General features: G+C 41.5%; 1 protein-coding gene and 1 pseudogene across 2 annotated transcripts; both read right to left on the reverse strand.

Moving 5' to 3' along the window:
- Positions 1-2,060: 2,060 nt before the first annotated feature.
- Positions 2,061-8,874, reverse strand: LOC308220085 (sulfotransferase 6B1-like; annotated as a pseudogene). Its single transcript has 6 exons — positions 8,676-8,874; positions 6,106-6,236; positions 4,407-4,533; positions 3,884-3,978; positions 3,317-3,473; positions 2,061-2,190 (listed from the first exon to the last, which is right to left on the reverse strand). The product of its transcript is annotated as a sulfotransferase 6B1-like (transcript).
- A 5,487-nt stretch (positions 8,875-14,361) lies between these two features.
- On the reverse strand, positions 14,362-21,672 carry LOC308219963 (sulfotransferase 6B1-like; the record flags this gene model as incomplete). Its single annotated transcript, XM_080615627.1, is given in 8 exon segments — positions 14,362-14,492; positions 15,428-15,584; positions 16,085-16,179; positions 16,946-17,072; positions 17,675-17,764; positions 18,439-18,578; positions 20,019-20,103; positions 20,105-21,672. Coding segments are annotated over 8 exon segments (942 nt in total). The 5' UTR covers positions 20,222-21,672.
- Positions 21,673-23,188: the final 1,516 nt, after the last annotated feature.

Genomic DNA, 23,188 nt, shown 5'->3' on the forward strand with positions numbered 1-23,188 from the left:
TCCACGAATCTGGGTGGCAGGTGGGCCTGTACCTCCACCCAGCACCCAGGAATAACGTGTCCTGCTGCGGAGGAAGTCTATGGAAACACCAGTCCTCCTGGCCTCCTCCATGGAACAGCCCCTGCTGCTGTGCCTCCACAGCAGGCTGAAGTCATCCTTAACCTGTCATGGGCATTATTGCTGTGTTACGTGCAGTCGCACACATCTGAACTGCAGCAGAGGCTTCTTCATCAAGGAAGAAAGCCTCAGCAGTTTTAGGAAAGATGGTGAAAATCACATCATCACTCCTAGTTTCAGAGGATTTCAGAGCTTCCAAAGTGTCTGAGCTAAGAGCCCGTAGGATACAAAATGCCTTTGCAGGAAAAAAAAAAAAAAATCTGGAGATGCCATCTTTTCATCTTAGAAAAGGTCTTTTGAATATTTCAGTGACTGTTTCCCCATTTCTGGTCAGGCATGTTACCTGTTTAACTCCTTGCTTTTGATATCACCATGTAGGAAGTAGTAAAGGGAGTGTGTTAAGGAATAGATTAAAATGTTAATTACAAAATTATGGGGCATGGTGGCTTGTCTCTTTTCATCAATGGAAGCCCAGAGTTAGATGAAGTCCTACTCTTCTGGGCAAGAACAGGTTCAAACAAACACACCTTTCTTCATGCAGAGCAATTTCACATGGGCAGCTCTTGCACAGAAGCTCAGAAACCCTGACTGAGAAGCAGGCTGTGAGTGGTCATCAGAACCAAATCCTCAACATCCCTTATTACTCATGTCAGGGAGATATGAGACAGGGCCTGGAAGCCAGCGCCTGTCCCACCACCCCAGCCAGCAGCAGGGCAGTGAGGGGCACTGGCATAGCCCCAGCCCTGGGTATCAGACACCTCCACAGAGAAGGTGGTGGGCTGAGGATGGCTATGACGTGGGCTCACAGATGGGTCAGGCTTGGCAGGACCTGTGGCCAGACAGGGCAGGCTGTGAGGAGCTGGTGACCAACCTGCTGCAGCATTGCTGAGGCAGGGGCTGATGGCCCCAGGGACCAACATGGGGTCTTGGGCCATGAGCAGGGTGAGGGGAGCCCTGAGGGGCTCCCGGTTTCTCAGCTTTGTTACTTACATTTTTGATTGCAAGTTGCTGAATTTTTAATCTTAGTCGGGTGTGAGAGTCCTATACCTGTCTGGGAATATGACAGAGGAACCACTCTTCCAAAGAACTGAATTCCCTTTGCAGACAGACTCAGCACTTCCTTATCTTTTCTGTATTTCAAGAGCGGTTGTGACAAGAGGTCATGCAGCATGTTCAGGCAGCAAGAACATTTACACCAGCAAGAAGGCTGTGGAAATGATACCTATGTAGCATAAATGGACGCAGCTTTAATAATTCAGGAATAGCGTCATCAAGGGTCATCTTTTCCCTGATCCTTCCATCCAGAAGTTGTAGTTTTTCCCACTTGTCACTTACCTAATTGTTCCCAAAGGGGCCAATGGGAGCAAACACTCCAGGAAACATGTAGCTGTTCATTACTTAAGAGTTCATGGCAGTAAGAGCTCCAGAAGTTCCACCCTGCATCAAAGGAAGGAGTTTGCCAATGTGTCAAAGGCCTTTCTGACCTCACTGCACAATGTCAATACCAGGGTAGCCATGGTAGATCTAAACCCAGTACACAGACATTTTGGGGGCTCAGACCCACAATGAAACCGTGTCAAGATCATTGTGTGCCAGGAGGAGGAGCCCTGTGTTGGTCCCTCTGCTTCACTATTGAACACTTCAGGGGCCTCATCGACCATCTGAAGCAGCACAGGGACATCACTAGACTGGTGCTACGATGCATGTGCACTGTGTCCCTCCTGGAAGGATGCCAGGCAGTCACTTGAGGCATTCACACATTTTATTTGAGTGCATCGAGCTAAGCACATCTTTAAGAATTACAACCCAAATACTTGGAGGTTCCAGGTAGATCTCTGAAGGGTTTCTTGCTTTTCTCATGGAAAGGAAACATGGGGACAGTCCACCTTTGGAGAATCATCTTTGGACCATGACTTGCTGTCATGCAGCTCATCTGCTTATTTTCAAGCCTTGCAGTACATGTCATATTTCATCCTTGCTGCCAGCTTTGTCCTTCTAAGGAGTCTTCAAATTTTTGGTCCATTTCTTCATTCTGAGCTTTAAAGAAGAGGTCTCTCCAGCTTCCAACAACACCTGAGTACAACAAGAAGTACCAAAAACTGGGGGCAGTCACTCCTAAGAGAAAATAATACCTAGGCAGCAATGGGGCAGAATCTTTGCCCACATGAGGCAGGAAGGATCTAATCTATGCCTCAGAGAGGTCTGATTGCTGCAAGGCAGCATAGATGAGAAGTGAAAACTGCAGGCAGGCCACAGAGAACATTGCTGGTGGGCTGCCTCATGCCTTCCCTTCCCACAGGGGGTTTCTGAGGTGGTTTCATGAAGCTTTTATACATGGAAGAGAGAGGAACCTGGTTTTGCCACAGGGAAAATCTCATTCATGAATGCCTCCTTCTGAAGGGGGAAGCTGTTTAGGGTTGTGGGGTAGGTGGTAGAGTCTTCCTTCAAGGAGTGGTGAAGAAAAGGGATTAAAGCAAGCCCATGCCCACAGTACTTAGAAACTCAAGACTCTTGATGCTATGCAGAGAAGCTGGGCTGTCAGAGCACTGACCCTGGCTCCAGGTCTGACCATCTCTGGGGCCACCACTAACACATCCGTTAAGAGTTAACCGTATCAAGACTGTTCATCAGCTGTCATAGAGTACATAACAAGAAGGTGCCTGTGAGGCCAGCTCAGTAGTAAACAACGTATTTCCTTGAGGCTCGAGAGTCGCTTGCCTCATTAGCACACCTCTTCCCAAAGGGGAAGTTCATGAAATGATACTTGCAGCCTGGAACTGTGATCCAGGATCAGCCTCATCATTTTACCACCAGGCAGCAGCCACACCACAACCTCACTGTAAAGAATAACCATCCAGCCCAAGCAGATCTGACATATAATTGTTAGCATAACCTACGCCAGTGTTTGCCCCACTTTCACACCTCACTTGCCTACCTAAATAGGAGTGCTACAGGGAAATAGAGCAACATGGAAGCAATGGCTGAGGACCTTAAGCCCGGCACTGTGGTACATTTTCACACAGTCCCCAAATCCCACCAATGGCAGAAGCTTATTATACAGGATGCAACAGGGGAGAATGTACCCACACCTTTTCTTCCTAGACAGCCCAGTGACTTCATGGCTAAGTGAGGAAACCTACTCAGAATTCTTTCTGTGGTTCTACTTTAAAAGGTTGATTCTCCATTTGTAGAGACCTACCCTTCTGGAAGAGGATGTCCCCAGACTTTCCATGCATTTCCTTGGATTTTTCTTTCATAGCTTGGAAACTAGTTTTCTTGGCAATTCTGCAAAAGTCTTCCTCACACAGAGAGAATCCAAAGAAGGCAGAAATCTTTTTCATTCCCAGTACCTGGTTCTGGCCAAAGGAACATAGCAGAGGTGAAACCTAAATACTTGACCCTGTGGCTGTGGCACAAAACCACCAGCAGGTGGGAAGCCTAGTAGAGGAGGTTGTCTCCCACACTGTCGCCAAGGGATTGTAGGAGCTCTGTCAGAGAGGGAACCCACACATGGTGGCCTCAGCTTCAAGGTCTTTTCTTTTCTCCCAAAAGCAACTGTACCTGTGCCAGATATGACTCCTTCCATAAAGTGACAGTCGACCCTCCTCCTAACCCCAATGAGCCTCTCCCAGACATAAACAAGTAGCTCAGAAAGGCTGAAGGGGCAGACAGGATTGATCCAAGTGTTTCTTCTTCCCCACAGTCATATGTATCAGGAGGGGTGCACGGTGCATTCGTCAAGGAAGAGCTGGGTGAGATGCCGCACCTCTTTGAGTTACTTGTAGCTTACCATCATGATGCTGTCATGGTCGATGCATTTTTTCCATTTCACTAAATGGTCAAAATAGGATCCCCAGGTCACTTCAGACGAAGAGACAAAGCTGTGTAGAATATTCCCCAAAACAGGCCCTTATCAAATCAAAGGAGTCAGTCCAGACAGCTCTCTAAATTTGCCATCAGGAGGATGAAGTAGTGATGAGCTCAACATGTCCGTTCTTTGGCTGAAGTCAATACAGCATCCCGCACCTCTGGCCACTAGGTAGCACCGAACCACAAACTTTGTTGTGGGAATGGAAGTCAGGCTGAAGCTTTCTAGTGGTATCTTCCCGTTCTGATTTAGAGACAAAAGAAACTCTTTCTCTGGTACTCCCTGATTCTGCCATAACATGGGCCTTTCTACCTGTCCTCAGAATGCCTTGAAAGGTGTGTTGGAGTAAGATTGTCATGCACAGTGTCTTGCGTAGGCCCCTCATATAAGGAGGAATGCCAGAGGATGCAGGACAAATTACATTCTCCCTTCATGAAGGCTGCAAAGTACTCATCCCAGGAGGCAAAGGACGGCAGCACTAGCATGTTGTTGTAGAAGTTATAATAGGAGACAGCTTTGTCTTTGGGGTTCTGAAGTAGCACTAGAACCTAGAGGAAGAATGCACATGATATGGTTCTGATTTGGTGACTGACAAAAATATCATCTTTTCAACACATCACACAGAATCATAGAGTCATAGAATCGTTTAGATTGGAAAAAACCTTTGAGATCAAGTCCAATCCGTAGTCTAGCCCTGACAAGGCTACCACTAAACCATGTCCCTAACCACCACTTCTACACAACTTTTAAATACCTCCAGGGATGGTGATACAACCACTTCCCTGGGCAGCCTGTGCCAGTTCTTGACAACCCTTCTGGTAAAGAAATGTTTCCTAATATCCAATCTAGAACCCCTGGTGCAACTTGAGGCCATTTCCTCTAGTCCTATTGTTTTTTACATGAGAAAAGAAACTGGCACGCAACTCGATACAACCTCCTTTCAAGTAGCTGTAGAGAGTGCTAAGATCTCCCCTGAGCCTCCTTTTCTCCAGGCTAATCAACCCCAGATCCCTCAGTTGCTCCTCATAAGACTTGTGCTTCAGGCCCTTCACAAGCTTTGTTGTCCTTCTCAAGACCTGCTCCAGCACCTCAATGTCTGTCTTGTAGTGAGGGGCCCAAAACTGAACGTAGAATTCAAGGTGCGATGTCACCTGTGCCAAGTACAGGGAAATCACATCCCTAATCCTTCTGGCCACACTATTTCTGTTACAAGCCAGCATGTTCTTGGCCTTCTTGGCCACCTGGACACAAGCTGGCTCATATTCAGGCAGCTGTTGACCAGCATTCCCAGGTCCTTTTCTTCTGGGCATCCTTCCAGCCACTCTTCCCCAGGCCTGTAGTTGCATGGAGCTGTGGTGACCCATGAGCAGGACCTGGCACTGGGCCTTGTTGAAACTCATACAGGTGGTTTCAGCCCATTGATGCTGCCTGTCCAGATCTCTCTGTAAAGCCTTCCTACCCTCTAGCAGATAAATACTTCTGCCCAGCTTGGTGTTGTCTGCAAACTTCCTTGTGCACTAACACACACCAGACCATACAATGCTGGTCTAATTCCTTTTCTTGAGTAAGAAATCAGAGCATTCACAGGCCACTTGCTGCTAATGTGAACTTCAGGCTGAAAACAAGAAGGTTTTCAGTGATGCCCTTGGGACATACTTCTGAGCTAGTTCCATTTCTGAGAAATGGGCTCGTGGGCTACTGAACAGGAGAGCCACAATCAGGCTATGTGTGTACCCTTGCTTCTTTCTGCAGCAATTCCCATTAAAGACGATCTTAGCCTCAGCCTGTAATCGGCTTTCCACAGGTACTGTGATCTTGGAGACAAGTTAAAGCAAACAGAATAACTGCTTGCCTTGCTGCATTTTCTGATGCAAACCTGTAAGCGTCTTTCTGAGGGAGATCAGAAGGGACAGTGACATGCAGCCCACCTCTTATGTTAGAAAAGCTGCTACTAGGGGAGGATGAGAGCCTCACATAGCAGTCTGCCTCTTCAACCTTGGAAATGTGCCTATGCATTGACCAGCCCAGGTGAAAGTGCAGAAAACACATCTCACTTAGACACAGGAAAGCTAATTTGGGGTGAAAAACCTTTTGCAGTGCAATGCAATGAAAAGACTCACCTTGGCCTTGCTTTTGAGCGTGGACGGTGGAAGGAGATGAGGTGGCAGATGGATTTTTATAATTCTTCTTCAAGGCAGTTTCTTCATCTTCTTTAAAGCAAGTGGGAAGTAATGTGGCAGGACAAAAGTAGCTTATTCAGTGACGTGCATTTTCAGGAATTATGGGTAATATGAAAAGGTGAGCCCAGAGAAGAAGTGTTTTATCCCTTGGAAAACCCACAGGGACACACTGGTGGTGTAGGCTTCTACCAGCCTCTGCCACAGAGAACCATCTCACATGAGACAGGCTGCAGGACAGGGCATCCTGAAAAAAGATCTTACTGATAAAAGCCACTGGGTCTAGTGCTTATGAGGTGAATCCTTGTAACTTTAAACCACTTCTGCCTGTGCACAGCCCTACAGACTGCACACAAAGGAATAAGGATCAATAATTCCTCATTTTCAGATGGAAAAAGGAAGCTTAGGTGAAGTGACGACAGGTGGCCTGGGAAGAATCCAGGAACATTGTTCAGAAAGCTAGGGATCTGGTCAGTAAAGCTAAGGCCCAATTAGAATTAAGTCTGGCTAAGGATGTCAAAGATAACAGGAAGGGCTTCTATAGGTATATCGCAAACAAAAGACAGACTAGGGATAATGTGAGCCCTTTCCAGAAGCTAATGAGAGAATTGGCTACCCTGGATTTGGAGAAGGCTGAGGTTCTCAATGACTTCTTTGCCTCAGTCTTCACAGGCAAATGATCTGACCACGCCACCCAAATCTTGGAAGGCAGGGGCAGGGACTGTGAGAATGAAGACCTTAAGCCCACTGTAGGAAAGGATCAGGTTGGAGATTATTTTAAGAACCTGAATATGGACAAGCCCATGGGGCCGGGTGAAATCCAATCATGAGTCCTGAAAGAGCTGGAGAATGAAGCTGCTAAGCCACTGTCCATTGTATTTGAAAAATCATGGCAGTCAGGTAAAGTTCCTGATGGCTGGAAAAGGGTAATATAACCCCCATTTTCAAGAAGGGGAAAATGGAAAACCTGGGAAACTACAGATGAGTCAGTCTCACCTCTGTGCCTGGCAAAATCTTGGAGCAGATTCTTCTGGAAACCATGCTAAGGCACAAGAAAAACTTGGGGTTGGAACTAGATGATCTTAAGGTGCTTTCCAACACAAACCAGTCTATGATTCCATGATTCTATGATTTTCTGCAAATGACCTATTAAGATATTACTCTAAAGTGAATATGGAAAAAAATCTGGTGATTTGGTGCATATATGCCCATAGCGAAAAAAAAGGAAATAATCTAAGAGTTCTGGTGGCATTCATGTCTTTCCCTACATTTAGATACAAGGGAATCAACTGCATTCTGCAATGCAGTAAGTCTATGGAAATAGCAGTTCTCTTGCCCTCATTAGCAGGGTATATTCCCTGTATTGCCATAGCAGTGAGTAGGGTAACAACATAGAATCATAGAAAAGTTAGGGTTGGAAAGGACCTTGAGATCATCTAGTTCCAACCCCCCTGCCATGGGCAGGGACACCTCACTCTAAACCATGTCACCCAAGGCCCTGTTCAACCTGGCCTTGAACACTGCCAGGGATGGAGCATTCACAACTTCCTTGGGCAACCCATTCCAGTGCCTCACCACCCTAACAGTAAGGAACTTCTTCCTTATATCCTATCTAAACTTCCCCTGTTTAAGTTTTAACCCGTTGCCCCTTGGCCTATCACTACAGTCCGTAATGAATAGTCCCTCCCCAGCATCCTTATAGGCCCCCTTCAGATACTGGAAGGCTGCCATGAGGTCTCCACTCAGCCTTCTCTTCTCCAGGCTGAACAGCTCCAGCTTTCTCAGCCTGTCTTCATATGGGAGGTGCTCCAGTCCCCTGAACATCCTCATGGCCCTCCTCTGGACTTTCCTTTATTAGCAAGAGTGTTCAGAATATCAAGGGTTGTAATTATCCTGCTTTACCCAACACTGGTGAGTTCACTGACTGAACTGTGTAGTTCCTGCACTGAAGCACAAGCAATTTTGAGAATCCGGAGGGAGTCTTGCTGAATTTCTATGAAATCACTGGGAGCTGGAGCAAATGTAATGCATAGAGAGGTAGAAAGACTAGGTTTTCTTAGGTTGAAGAAAAAAAAAGTAAGGCAAGGTGGAATATCACTGCAATCTTTCACTACTAGACTTACCAGCCAGGAAATTACAAAAGGGGCGTATTACAAATCATGACAAAGGGGTGTCTGCATAGACGTAAATAGCAAATGAACAAACCAACCCCACACTACTGCGGGAAAACACTGCAAAAGATTTCCAGTGGGTGGTGAATTTCCACCCTCAAAGTTTTAAAACTTTTCTGGACAAAACCTTGAGACACAAAACCTGACTTAGAAGGTTAGGTCATTCCCTGCTTTGAGAAAGAGGTTGTATTATCTGATGCCTTACAACTTAAGTTCATGATTTTGTGAAGTTTGATGCCACCATAAGATTTTCTCATGTATTACTGGAGTGTAAAATAATGACACAATCTTCTGGATTTCAGCATTGTGTACTTTACTACTTATCAAGAAAACAACACTCACCTGTTTCAGGATAGCCTGCTACAATCATGTCGTTGCTCCAGGTTTCAAAAGATTTCAGAGCTTCCAAAGTTTCTGGGCTAGTAAGTGTAGAAGTGTAGAATACCACTATAGCAAACAGTATGCTCTCTGGGGGAGTCTTTTCACACTGCAAAGGAGAGTTGTCCACTATTTTGATGACTCTCCCCCTATTTCTGCTCATGTTTGCTTCCTTGTGGAACTCTTCCCAAAGAAACAGATACTAGCTGCTTTTCCAATGCAGAAAACATTTATGCAACATATTAGCAAAGCAGGTAGGGTGTTTACTCAGGAATGAAAGTACAGGTCACTGATTAACTCTGTACTCTGTTGACTCCTTTTGAAATTACAGGACTGGAGACTAACGATAGTGACATAGGGTCTTTGCTGCAGCCAGCTGCTGTTTGGTTGGTTTTCCCCCATTAACTACTTGTGCCTCAGGTTTCTCTTTTCTAAATGTAGCGGTTTACACTTACCTTTACCTAACTCCATGTTCACCACTAACAGATATTGGTTTAATTGCCCTCCCAATTTTGTTGTCACCAGTATATGCAGTTTGATCATGAGCACACTATTGAAACCAAGTTCACAATAGCCATGTAAAGAAGCAGATATTCCTGAAAGTATTGCTGCTGATGACCTTGCTTCTAGGCGTCTTTTATCATTGTTGCATGAGTTTCTAGGAAGACAAATCTACTTTCAGTACCTTAATTTCATTAAATATCACATTCATAAATTGCCATCTCCACATATGAAGCCAGAAATTTGTTGATCTAGATTATATGTTGTCATATAATTTCAGAACCTTTCTGATGCTGTCATCTATTGTATCTTCTGTCTATGGTTTATTCAAGAGTTAGGTTTTCTTTTAAAGAAAGAACACAAACAGCTTTGACATAGTTTATACTTGTTTGTTGGTTGGTTACTTAATCATTTTTGCTAGTAAACTTCCAGCTATCAAGTTAAGCTGACTGCTTAATTTTGATTCTTTTTTCTCAAGTTTTTAAATTTATTATTTTGTCCTGGGTTCAGCAGTAGCAGTCACTTTTTCTCCTTCTTAGTAGCTGGTGCAGTGCTGTGATTTTGATTTTCGGCCTGGGGACAGCACTGATAAAACCGATGTTTTCAGTTACTGGTCAGACTGTTTAGTCTGACCAAGGATTTTGTGAGTCTCATGCTCTGCCAGGGAGGAGGGGAAGCCGGGAGGAAGCAGGGACAGGACACCTGACCCAAACTAGCCAAAGAGGTATTCCATACCACAGCACGTCATGCCCGGGAGGTAACTGGAAGTTACCAGGAAGGGCACCCTCTGCTCGGTCAGGCTCGTTTTCGGCGGGTGGTATTGTATTCTCTTCCCTTGTTATTTCTCTTATCATTATAATTATTGGTGGCAGCAGTAGTGATTTGTGTTATACCTTAGTTACTGGACTGTTCTTATCTCAACCCGTGGGAGTTACATTCTTTCGATTCTCCTCCCCATCCCTCCGGGAGGTGGGGGGGGAGTTGAAACTGAGTGGCTGTTTTGCCAACTGGCTTAAACCGCTACATATTTATTTTTTAAATTTATATATGTCCTCTTCCATGCATTTGGTACCTTTATGGGTACCAGATAATTTCAAGTTGTTCAAAGATGTCTTGTGCCAGGACTTTCACACAATCTGCTTTGAATCCATTGATTTTTTTCCAAATATTTTAAGTATTATTTCTATGCAAAACTCTGCATGTCTACGTGTCCAGGCAGAATTAACCAGCTTTAGAAGAATGAAGCAAAAAGTCATTGAATACTTTATTCTTTCCTAGTGTATCTTCTGGTTTTACTTCTTATCTGCTTAGGTGATGTATCTATAAATTGGGTGTGGGGTTTTTTTTCTATTTGTAATTCAACTCTACTTAAAGAATCTTATCTTGATATTTTCCAGAACAGGTGGCTGAAGTGCCATTTGTTTCTGGACAGGTCTAAAATGCTGTGTTCATAGGGCCAAATACCAATGCCAATACAAAATACCCGAATATAGTAATATCTCACACCATTACCGTTGACAAGCCCATTTTCCAATAAAGCCAGTTTCAGCAAATTTTGACACCTTCAGTTTCAGAGAATTTCCAGTTATGAAAAGTAATGTCTTTTTGTGTGTAAGTATTAATTTAAGGTAAAGCTTAACTATAGGTACATACTTAAATCAAGAATGAGTGCAAGGAACAATAACTGTAGTTTTGTGATAAGAGCACTCTGCTGGCATTAATGGTGGGAAACATCTTCGGTATTCACTACATTTCCTTTTCCTGTTTTATGGCTGGAGCATGGAAAACATAAAAGCGGTTATTAGAAGTAGCAAGTAGTATAGATTAAGAAGTCTCTTCAAACACAAGAAAAAGACATTAACTTCATGATTTTGCTTTTGAACTAACCTTTATACAGGCAGAAACATGGTCTTTAGTGGAACAAGTAAAATTTATTTGATATTAAAAAGAAAATTATCTGAGACTTTTATGATACAAAGAGAGAATTATTCATGGTTATATATAATAAGAGAGCATTCTATTCCCGGGATTCTTGGAGAAGTAAGGAAGGGGCTCAGCAGAATTGCCACCCTGGACTTCCAGAGGGCAGACTTTGACCTGTTTAGAAGCCTGGTTGACTGAGTTCCTTGAGAGGCAGTCCTGAAGGGCAAGAGTCCAGGAAGGCTGCACATTCTTCGAGAAGGAAATCTTAAAAGCATAGAAGCAAGCTGTCTCCAGCTTTGGCTGGAACTCAGGAAAAAAAGGAGAGTTTATGGCCTTTGGAAGAAGGAGCAGGTAACTCAGAAGGACTACAAGGATGTAATGGGGTTATGCAGGAAGAAAATTAGAAGGCTAAAGCCCAGCTAGAATTTAATCCTGCTACTGCCGTAAAAGACAATAAAAAATGTTTCTATGAATACATTAGCAACAAAAGGAGGGCTAAGGAGAATCTCCATCCTGTATTGGATATAAGGGAAAACAGAGTGACAAAGGATAAGGATGAGGTATTTAATGCTTTCTTTGCCTCAGTCTTTAATAGTAAGACCAGGTTTTCTCTGGGTACACAGCCGCCTGAGGTGGAAGACAGGGACAGGGAGCAGAATAAAGCTCCTGTAATCCAAGGGGAAATGGTTAGTGATCTGCTACACCACCAGATAGAATCCACCCAAGTGTACTGAGGGAACTGGCAGAAGTGCTCACTAAGCCACTTTCAATCATGCATCAGCAGTCCTGAATAACTGGTGAGGTCCCAGCTGACTGGAAGTTTGTAAACGTAATACCATCTACAGAAGGGCTAGGAGGAGGATCTGGGGAACTACAGGGCTGTCAGTCTGACCTCTGTGCTGGGGAAGGTTATGGAGCAGATCATCTGGAGTGCCATCAGGTGGCACATACAGGACAACCAGGCAATTAGGCCTAATCAGCATGGGTTTATGAAAGCCAGGTCCTTCTTGACTAACCTGATCTCCTTCCATGACAAGGTAGTCTGCTTAGTGGATGAGGGAAAGGCTGTGGATGCTGTTTACGTAGGCTTTAGTAAAGTCTTTGGCACCTTTCCCACAGCATTCTTCTGGAGAAACTGGCTGCTCGTGGCTTGGATGCATGTCCTGTTTGCTGGGCAAGACTGGCTGGATGGCTGAGCCCAAGGAGTGGTGGTGAGTGGAGTTAAATCCAGTTGGTGGTCAGTCACAAGTCGTGTTCCCCAGCGCTCAGTGCGGGGGCCAGTTCCCTTTAATATCTTTATCAACAGTCTGGATGGGGAGGTCAAGTTCACCCTCAGTAACTTTGCAGATGACACCAATCTGGGTAAAAGTGTTGATCTGCTGGAGGGTAGGAAGGCTCTACATAGAGATTTGGACAGGCTGGATCAATAGGCTGAGGGCAACCATATGATATTCAACACAGCTCGGTACAAGGTCCTGCACCTGAGTCACAACAACAACCCCATCTAACAGTACAGGCTTGGAGAAGAGTGGCTGGAAATCTGCTCAGAGGAAAAGGACCTGGGTCAACAGCTGCCTGAATATGAGCCAGCTTGTGTCCAGGTGGCCAAGAAGGCCAAGAGCCTCTTGGCTTGTATCATACATAGCTTGGCCAGAAGGACTAGGAAAGTGATCATCCCCCTGTACTTGGAACTGGTAACACCGCACCTTGAGTACCGTGTTTGGGTTTTGGGACTACCACTACAAGAAAGACATTGAGGTGTTGGAGCGGGTCCAGAGAAGGGCAACAAAGCTGATGAAGGGCCTGGAGTACAAGTCTTATGAGGAGCAACTGAGGGAACTGGGGTTGTTTAGCCTGGAGAAACAGTTGCTCTGGAGAGACCTTATCACTCTCTACAACTACCTGAAATGAGGTTGTCACAAGGTGGGTGTCTGTCTCTTCTTCCATGTAACAAGCAATAGGACAAGAGGAAATGGCCTCAAGTTGGACCAGGTGTCCTAGATTGAATATTAGGAAACATTTCTTCACCAGAAGGGTTGTCAAGCACTGGCACAGGCTGCCCAGGGAAATGGTTGTGTCATCATCCCTGGAGGTATTTAAAAGCTGTGTAGAAGCGGTGGTTAGGGACATGGTTTAGTGGTGGACTTGTCAGTGCTAGGCTAACTGTTTTTCTTGATGATCTCAAAGTTTTTTTTCCCATCTAAATGATTCTATGATTCTATAACTCTGCCCTTCTCAGGTCGCACCTGGAGTACTGTGTCCAGTTCTGGTTACCACAATTCAGGAAAGACTCAGACAGTTTGGAAGGGGTCCACAGGAGGGCCACAAAGATGATAAGGCTCATTAGAGTATTCCAATACTTAACAGGCAGCTACAAAGAGGACAGTGGGTCTCTACTCACAGGGAGCCACATGGAGTAGACAAAGGGCAGTGGATACAAGTTGTGCACCTGGAGAGGTTTCGTCTTGATATAAGAAATAAATTCTTTCCCAGGAATGTGGTAAAGTCCTCATCACTGGAGGTTTTCAAAATGCAATAATCTCATCTAGGCCCCTTTCCCATTGAAGGTTGGACTCGATGATCGTTCAAAATTCCTTCTAACCTGGGTTGTTCTATGATTCTATAACAGCAGTGCCTCAGAGTGGATTTTGCATGTTAACACCAGCACATATTCTGAAATTCATCTTGAAATTTTGCATTCAGTGACATTAAAATCCCTAAGAATGTTGACCCCTATTCCCCTTCATTCTCTTCCCACTAGTTCTTCCTGAAGTCATGAGGAAGACATCCTTTGTCATTAAGGTTGTGTCAAAGCCATATTTTAACTAGTGACCTTTTCTGTGAAGATATTGCCTGATTTGAAATATTTTTTAAAAAATTCTAAGTATTAAATAATTATAAGTAATCCAGAAAGACTGGGTTTGGCTAGAAAGAGAAAAGGGGCATTTCCTCTCGGGTGACAGCTACTGAAACATGGCTGCTAAGTTTATCTGAATATGGTTAGTTGTCATCTTCAGCATATGAGTATAGCCAAAGTAAGCAAAAGACCTCATCTTTAAAACAAAAGCCCACTATTCATCACTATCACTGTAAAGGCTGCTGCAATATGATTATTACAGTAATTCTAAGGTGCTTGGATCATTTTATCTAGTTTTCTAGTATATGGCAATCAGATGATCTGAGAGTGCATTGGGAAGCTCTTGCTCTAACCACATTTCATTAATTTTCAGGCTTTACAGTACACTTCATACTTTAACTTTGTTCCCAGTTTAGTTCCCTTTATACGTTCTTCAAATGCTTTGTCCATTTTCTTATTCTGATCTCCACTGAAAAGATTCTTCCAGTCATTTACACCACCTTCAAAGAGGCAAAGAAACTCTTTAAAACCAAGAAATTGTATTAATTTTTATTCTACAGACACGTCATTCTTGTTCCATTGTACACTAAATGGAGTTGATCAGTTTTTCAAGATAAAGCTTCACTCATTTTTGCACCAGCATAATTTTCTGATGTCACTTGAGCTACAGATCTGTGAAACCGCTATAGTGCAAAAGAATGTTTTTCTCTTCAGGTGACCCTGTTCAAAAAAGCAGCCTAAAATCCTGTCTCCCTGCAACTCTCTACTCCAGTCAGTTATGACTGAAAAGGTGGAAGATCATGAAGGCTTGATTAAGAATCATGTGGCAGGAGGCAGAGCTGGAGTTTTGCTCCCTTGGCAGTTTGAGTGTTTATTCAGTGACTTCTTTAATGTAAAATGCAGAAATAGATTCTGATAGCTAGATTGGCCCTCTCATGTTAGTGTCTCCCAAACCACACCGCAAAAGTAGTTCTCTTTTGTTTCCCCTTCTCTGTATACATGATTATTGCATGCTTGGCTCACTGTGTGTGTGAACATAGGCTTGGTTATGGCCCTTTCAGGAGATCCTACACTCTTCTAAAAAGTGTTTTCATGTCACTCAGTCTGAGTTTCACTCAGTTTTGCCTGCTCAGGTAAGCCTCTAATGGCTGAAGAATTAGTGTTCTTGGAACAGAGATGGGGAGGAGTTCAGACACAACAGAAAGTTCCTCCTTCCTGACAGTCGTTTTTGGGTCTCTCAAAGTCACCTGCTGCCAGAATCTCACTGGGCCTCTTCCTCAATAGTGCTTCTTTACTAGTCTTCTCAAGCATAACAGTGATAACCTGTTTGATACTAATCTGTAATGCTAATATGTGTACAAAAAAGAATCAAATGATGGGTGGCCCAAGTTCTTGTGAGTGTGACACTACCTCCGGATCTCTTGGAGCTTCCTACCTTTGCGAAAGAAAACATCACCGTGTTTCCCATGGGTCTTCAAAGAGTTCTTCTTCATTGACTGAAAGCTGCTCCTCTCTACCACACTCTGAAGCTCTTTCTCAGTCAGGGAAACCCCAAAGAAAGCAGCTATGTTTTTCACGCCCAGGACTGGATTCTGAAAAGAGGAATGTAACATACTACATGACATTTGAACAAATTACACTGCTTTCTGAGTTGTTTGCACTTCCCTACATCTCTCTGCCGGCTATATATATAGAATATTCATAGAATTCAGTAGGACTGGAGTAGTACATAGTGTTTGTCTCCTCCATAATTATTTCAGAGGAGATGTGAGTTGTCATTCCATAGATCACAAAAGTTTGTGTGTGATTTACAGTTGAGCAAAATCTACACTGTTAAATATGTAAAGCTCCCCCCAAAAAATACTGGGGATTTTGATTTACAGTGATTCAGGAAAGAGAAAACAAGAATCATTTTCACAAACAAAATTTTTTAAAGACTTTCAAGTTTGAATTTCATCTTTCCTTCCCTTAAAGCAATAATCTATCTATCTCATACAGCAGTTTGAATACACTACATGAATATGATGGTTAGTTGGTTTAGGAACAAACACTCTTTGAAGCACAAAATATTTGTAACTGTTGGTAACCTCACCTCTTTTAGCTCTTCATAAGTTATTGTCATAACATTTTCATCATCAGCATATTTGTTCCATTTGGAAAGGTACTCAAAGTAGCATCCCCAGGGCACTAAGTAAAACAAAAAATTGCTAAGATGAAGCATAAATGAAAATTAGACAAGCTCCTTATTAAATAAACCAATTTTTACTCCTTAAGTTGATCACTCAGCCATGGTCATTATTAATAATGTCTATGCCAGAGTTTACACCCTTCTGTGGGAATTATGGGGTTTTGCTCCAGGCTGTTCTGACACACATACACGTCTTGGTAAACTTCTTAGTATTTTAATACAAGTGTGAGTCCACTAAAGAGCTATAACCATCTTGTAGACTCCTTTTATCCAGTTTAAAACCTTGTTTAACTTCTGCTTCATGTGACAGAAACTGGACATGTGACATGCCAGACTGAAGTATTCATGCAATTTTAAACTAGTGGGATTATTTTCTTTCTCATTTAATGCACTAAACTTAAAACAAATCATTCCTCTGGTCCAGCTTCGCAAGGTGTTTAGATGTCTGTGTGGGCACAAGATCATGGATGTTGGAGAGGAAGGGTAAAGGAGATCCAAGATAGAGATAAGGAGGAACTGCTTCTTCCAAAAAAATACCAATTTGTGCAAGTTGAAGCAGTTTGTGAAAGTGAAGTTTTGATAAGGATTTATCTGCAGGCATAAGACAGGCACAGTAAACTTCAGTTCAAAGGTCTAATTTTCTATCTTTAATCTGCTTTTGCACCGTAAACCCAAAATCCTAATGAAGTTGATTTACAAATTACAAAGTTCTTAGACAAAGTCAAAGCATTGAATAATTGACACAGCCAGCATAATATACTGTACTTTTCTTTGTCATGAAAGCTATGAAGAAATCATCCCAGGTCTCATACGAGGGCAGATGAGACATGCCATTGGAGAAATGGTAAAAAGATGTTGCTACGTCTTTTGGATTGCGGATCAGCAACAATATCTAGAATAAAATTAAGTATTTTATTTGTAGAGAAAGATATAACAGACTATAATAATAGGAAAACAATAATTTACAATTTATAAATTTATAATGGCAATTTCTAATATTGCGTATACTACTTGCAAAAGTAGCAATTTCATTCTAAATTCAGAAAATAAAGTATTTCAATTTGCTTCAGTACCTTGTGAAGATGATTGCATATAATTATTAAAATATCTTTTACAGATTAATCAAATTAATTACGCAAAACCTATGTATGTTTTGCTTGATACAAACATCATTCATCATTTAGGTAGTGGGGAAAAATCACAAAAATACGCATTCTTGACATGCTGAAGCCTTCACTTGTGACAACACCAAAAGATGCATCCCATAGGAAATTGTGTCAAAATACATTTTACTGCTTTGTTCCACCATCTTGCTTGTGAAGACTGACACAAAGGTGTCAATAAGGATGAACTGAGATTAAGTGAGATGGATGGCAGAAATTAAACCAGGCTAAACACTTAAGAGCAAGAGTGATTTTACAGAAAAATACTAAATTGGCTTTAAAAGGAATCCATTGGAGCGTTTGCTTTCAAGATTTTAAAATCAGCACTCACCTTGGCTTTATTTCTGAAAATAGAACTGGGAAGATTTTCAGGAAGGAGATGAGTAACAATAACTCTTCGACAGGGTGATTTGTTCATCCGCTTTAAGAATTGGAAGGAAGAGAGTGGTGGACAATTCAGTACAAGTATTCGTTTCATCAGCCTATGATAAAATATTGTCTTGTTGAACTTATCAAGTTATTGGTTGATAGAAGTACTTTTTTTTGTGAGTGTTATCCTGGGATCTTAGTAGACTGCTCTGAGTAGCTCTAACTTTCAATAATGCCTGAGAATAGGTGCTTGGAAAAAGATTAACCATTGCTAATTCTCTTCAGTGATAATTAATTTAATGCGTTCTGTTAGACAAGGGATCAAATCTAAAGGCAAGATTCAAGCTCTGACTGGCAGTATGTGAAAGCTGAAGGATCTCAAGGACAGAGAGAAGGGGTAAGGAAGAAGAGTTAGTAAAAGAGACAAAAGTCACTATTTCAATACTTGAAATTTCATTAAACTCTTCTCAAATACTAAACAAGCCATATCTCTGAATTTCTGCAGTTGTTGTGTATCGAATGATACTCCTGTATGTATTCCTGTAAAGCCCTCTGAAGTGTTCACTTATCACTCAGCATATGGCAACGCAGATGAAATTCATTCTGACCAGATGCCACATACAGAGAAGTGGGAGAGTTCTTATCAAATTGGACTATTTCACACAGCATATATTCAGTATTTGAAGCACAACATTTTGACAACTTACACATGTATTCTGTGCCCACCTCATATTTCCCAGTATCTCCCATTTCAAGGTAGGGGAATTCTTGCATTTCTTCATAATTCATGCTGCTTTCTTTATCCTGCGCTTTCTTTCCAAATATGGCTACAAGATCATTTAAGATTTGACCCAGCCAGTTTGTGCCTGAGAGGGGAAAAATACAGAATTGTTTGTAAAACCTTTAGAATAAATAGAAATGGAGTTGCCAGGAAAGCCAAGATGTAGATAGTACTACCAAGTGAGTTGCTTCTTCTCCTGTCATGTGATAGAATCACATTTGACTATCTGAACAATCGCCTGTCAGGGTCTTTACCTTTATTATTTATAAGAGCAGATTTCTCCAACTCAAATGGCTCAGTACATTGTAAATTAACTTGTACGTTGTAAATCAACTAATACAGAAGAAGAACCACCTATGATTGAAATAGAAAAACATGCAATAATGTTATACATTTTTATTGTGACAAATATAATGGGATTTGGAGTGGCTAACCTGTACCTCAGTACCCAGTATAGTATATATGCTTTCTGGCATGCTGCATGGGATTATTTTGGGATGAGCGGTGGGTCACTGAACTTGAACACAGGAGCAGAACTAGATCTGAAAATTGTGCTGTATGTGATCATTTTCTTTCCCAATTAATAAAAATTCTCTAAAGTGATATTTCCCATACACATTTACTATATTTTTATTCAAAACATCTCTAATTTATTATTTCCTGACTTCTAGACATGGGGTTCCTACATCTTTTCACTACAGTCTCAATAACCGCGTTCTGTTGCATGACATTTCTTCAAAAAGAAAATATGATAAAAAAGCAAAAACCTTACAATCCTGTCAACTGTGACTGGAAGACAGAGTGAATCCAATTGATGGAGGAGAGAAACAGCTACATTAAAATGGGTATGAAACAATCTAATCCAAGCCTGTAGCTCTGATACGAGCCGATACAGGGTGCTTTCAGGAAGAAGGAGCAAAGATGTACAGTAAACTTGCAACCCTAGCAAAGATCTCCTCTTGATTTTCTGATAGCCAAAGATCAGTGTGATCACTTCAAGTGTTGAAAAAATTTCAGATATTCTTGACCTCTATAAAACGAAAACAAACAGACAAACAAGCAAAACTAAGGAATATACAGCACAGCATGTGAAGGTACCAAAAGCTCCATTTTGTGTAAAAATATAAAGCTATTAACATTACAAATATAAATGTCAAGCTCCTGCAATATCAGGAGATCTAGTTACCTCTGGTATGAGAACTGTATTTTAATGCTCTCAAATTTGTGCATTTAACTTGATAACTATAAAAGGTAAAGATAACAAAAGCTTTTACATGCTATAGAAAAACAAATCAAATGTCTTAGTCATTTGAACAACTCCATATATAAAATCTTCATAACTAATTTTGTTGTGCTTTTTGAGAACAAAATTAGTTCTACAAAATTTTGTGAAATTTCTAAATGATATTATCTATCATAATATATACTATTATATACCATATAATATATATTTTATATATTTAGTACAAACCTACTTATTTGTCATTACATAACTTTATTTACGAAGAAAGCAAACTATATTCACCAGATTTAGGGTATCCTGCCAAAATGATATCATCGCTTCTGGCTTCAAGGGAGTCCATGGCTCTGAATACTTCAGGACTGCAAAAAAGTAGCAGGGTAGAGAATCCCCTTGTAAGAAAACAGCAGTTTGTCACGATCCATTGTGTTAGCAGCCACCATTGCCTCATTTAGGATATCAGCTAATGTTTTCCTGGACTTCTCCATTCTTCAATCTCTGTCACGCACACAGGCTTCCTCACAGTGTGAAGTACTATGCAGAAAAAGAGACAGAGATTACTTTTTAATAGGGGGTAGATTGTTTGTTTTTTTGACCCTGTGAGCAATAATTTACTACTCTTTCTGAAACTATAAAGAAATACACAGCTCCACTCGAAGACCTTAGTTCATTTGAACCGCTTGAAATTAACTGAAGTTGAACATTAACGAATAAGAAAAAAAAAAAAAAACAAAAGTGATTGCATTCTAGCTTATAGGGCTAAACTAACATCAAAATACGCCAAAAAAAAAAAAAAAATCTGTAATTACAACACAGAGTTTAAAAGCAAAATATTTCAAAATAGAGCATTGTGAACTGCAGGCTGGGGTTTAAATGGCACAACCATATTCCTTATGGGAATTGTGCTCTTTCCAGCACACAGTCTGCTGGGATTTCATTTTTTTTGTTATACCACTGATCATTCTCAGTAAAATGGGATCTAATGTATTGGAATTGGGAGAAAAACTGTTCATTGTGCAGGAGGAGCAGGAGGACCAGCAGTTGCATACCTGTATGCCTTTGCCATTTACCCACCTTGATGGATTCACGCCTGGTCCCTGAGGTATGCTGCAGTGCTCACAGGATGACCTAACCCTATATTTTTACATCAGTTTTGTTCAGCTCACAGAAATCTTTTGCTTTTCCATTCATGTCCTCTTTTCTGGAAAACTCTGTCAATATAGAAAAAACACCTGAAAAAGTGGACATCATACAGCTCCTTCTCAGTCCATTTGTTGAATGAGATCTGTGCCAAAGCACAGCCAGTTGGCACTACCTACATCACCAAATTGATGTTATCTAAAAATTGCTATACCATGAAGTAGCATCTTTACTGATTTTTGAAGTGTAACCAGCAACACTAGCAAAACAAAAAAAGCAGCCTGCCTTAATGTTTTTCCTTTACCTTCCCTTAGTATTAAACTGTTATGGACTGAAGCTAAGAAAATGTGTTTAATTGGTATTTTTACTTGTGACAAAAAAAAAAGGGGGGGATTGGAGCAGTAGACATTCCCTAAGGAAGGAAAAAAGGGGAAAATGGCATGTAAAATATTGAGGTATTTCATGCAATAGCATAGTGTTGGAATAGGCTTTCCATGATAGAAAGACAGCTCATTTCAGTCCTATACTTCACTCATCACAGAATAATCCAAAGAAACTTTGATAGAGAAAACCCAGATTTCCAGTGTATTTTTGCCAGAGAGTTCAGTCAGGCCAATTATTCCTTGGACAATGTTTTACCCTTAGGAACCGAAAAAAAAAAAAAAAAAGAAAGAGTATTAGTGGACAAAACTGATTAGAAAACGTAAGTCATGGGGAGCGATTTTGAGGGGAGTTAAATTTCTTGGTTTAGTAATTTGAACCTTTGATACAGCCATCTGTCACAACACCTGAGCCAGGAGATGGGCGGAGTGTACCTTGAGCCATACATGTTACACAAGAAGACCTTTGGATTTGCCAAATACTGAACCAGGAGGATGATGGAAAACATCAGTTGATTTAAAGTTTCTAAGAAGCAGCTTTAAAAACATGGAGATTAAAAGCTGATTAAAGTATTTGTTAATCTCCAGATTAATGGTATTTATTGTTCAGTGCCTCTGAAAGTTCCTGACTTCCCATACTTATCAGACCTCATCTTTCCTGACTGTGGAGCTTTGCAGAAAGAGGCTTGTGGCCTTTAATGTGTTAGCTACGGAACACAGTCAGCTGGCAGTTGCCTAGTGAACTGATCTGCTTAAGCAGATCAATTCCCTGTTACATGAAACAACAAAGCAATACACTCAAAACTTCTGATCTTGGGTGGTAAATGAGAAGAGGTGGGTTTTTGTAAGTATTCCTATGAGTTGTATTCGTCTCAGTAAAACTCTGGAGAAGGCTTTCATAAATTAGTCCTCCAAAATTACCTAATAAGGTTTAAGATGGATCCATTAAGATTTATCTATTCATGAAAGTACTCTAAGATCCCCATGAACATCCATGTGCAAAAAACCCCCACAAACTTCAGGAGGGGGACATTGTCTGGGATCCTATGAGTAAGTCCATGAAAAGTACAACTTAAAGTAAAATTTGTTCTATGTTGGAAATGCCATATGTGGCATTTTTTCCTTTTAAATAATTTAGCAGAAACTATAGAGGGTAAGCCCAAACAATACCCTGCCCAGATAATCCCAGACCCATCAAAGTAGCCATCAGCTTGTCAAAGGCCCAGAGGAGCACACGGAGACAAAGGCAGGCAGTGCTTCTAGTCTTGTCCCAGGGAAGCGTTAGCCCCAGTGTCCTGGTTTGAAGACTATTCGTTAAGATGAACAGCGCTGGAGCACCTTTTGATGATTGGCAAATCTGCTACCTGAGGATATAGGCACATTAAAGGGGCAGGACTTATTATGTCAGGAGTACATGACAGGTGTGAGACAAATGCCACAAAAATTATTTACCAGCCTGCATGACACTATTGCTATTTACTTAAAAATAAAGGAAATACTGGAACAGAGACGAAAAATAATTAATCCTCAGTACGAGATCTGAGCTTGTTTTCTTGACTACTCTAAAAACATATTTGAGCTGGGGTCCAATCTAGTGTAACGTTTTCCAGGATCTTCCTTCATCTTTTGTTTTCCTCTTGAATTGTAGAGTCTTATTTGTGATGGCCACTTTCCCTGACCAGGACAAATATGGTCACAACATCAGATTATCCTTTGGATAAAGAAATATATGCAGCTCTTGTTTTGTCGCTACTCAAAATTTCCCAAGTGTCTCTTCTAAACTTTTCCTCTCTCAGCTTTTTTTTCAGCTCCAGCTTAGCTGTCTCTTCAGAGTTTCCACTCTTGTAATCCTCCCTCTGGAACAAGGTAGGAAATAAGCAATTTTCCACAGCTTTCATCATCTCTATTAATGTATTGGCTAGTTGCCAAAGTACA

This window comes from Psittacula echo, assembly GCF_963264785.1.
Source record: "Psittacula echo genome assembly, chromosome: 4".
Classification (NCBI taxonomy): domain Eukaryota; kingdom Metazoa; phylum Chordata; class Aves; order Psittaciformes; family Psittacidae; genus Psittacula; species Psittacula echo.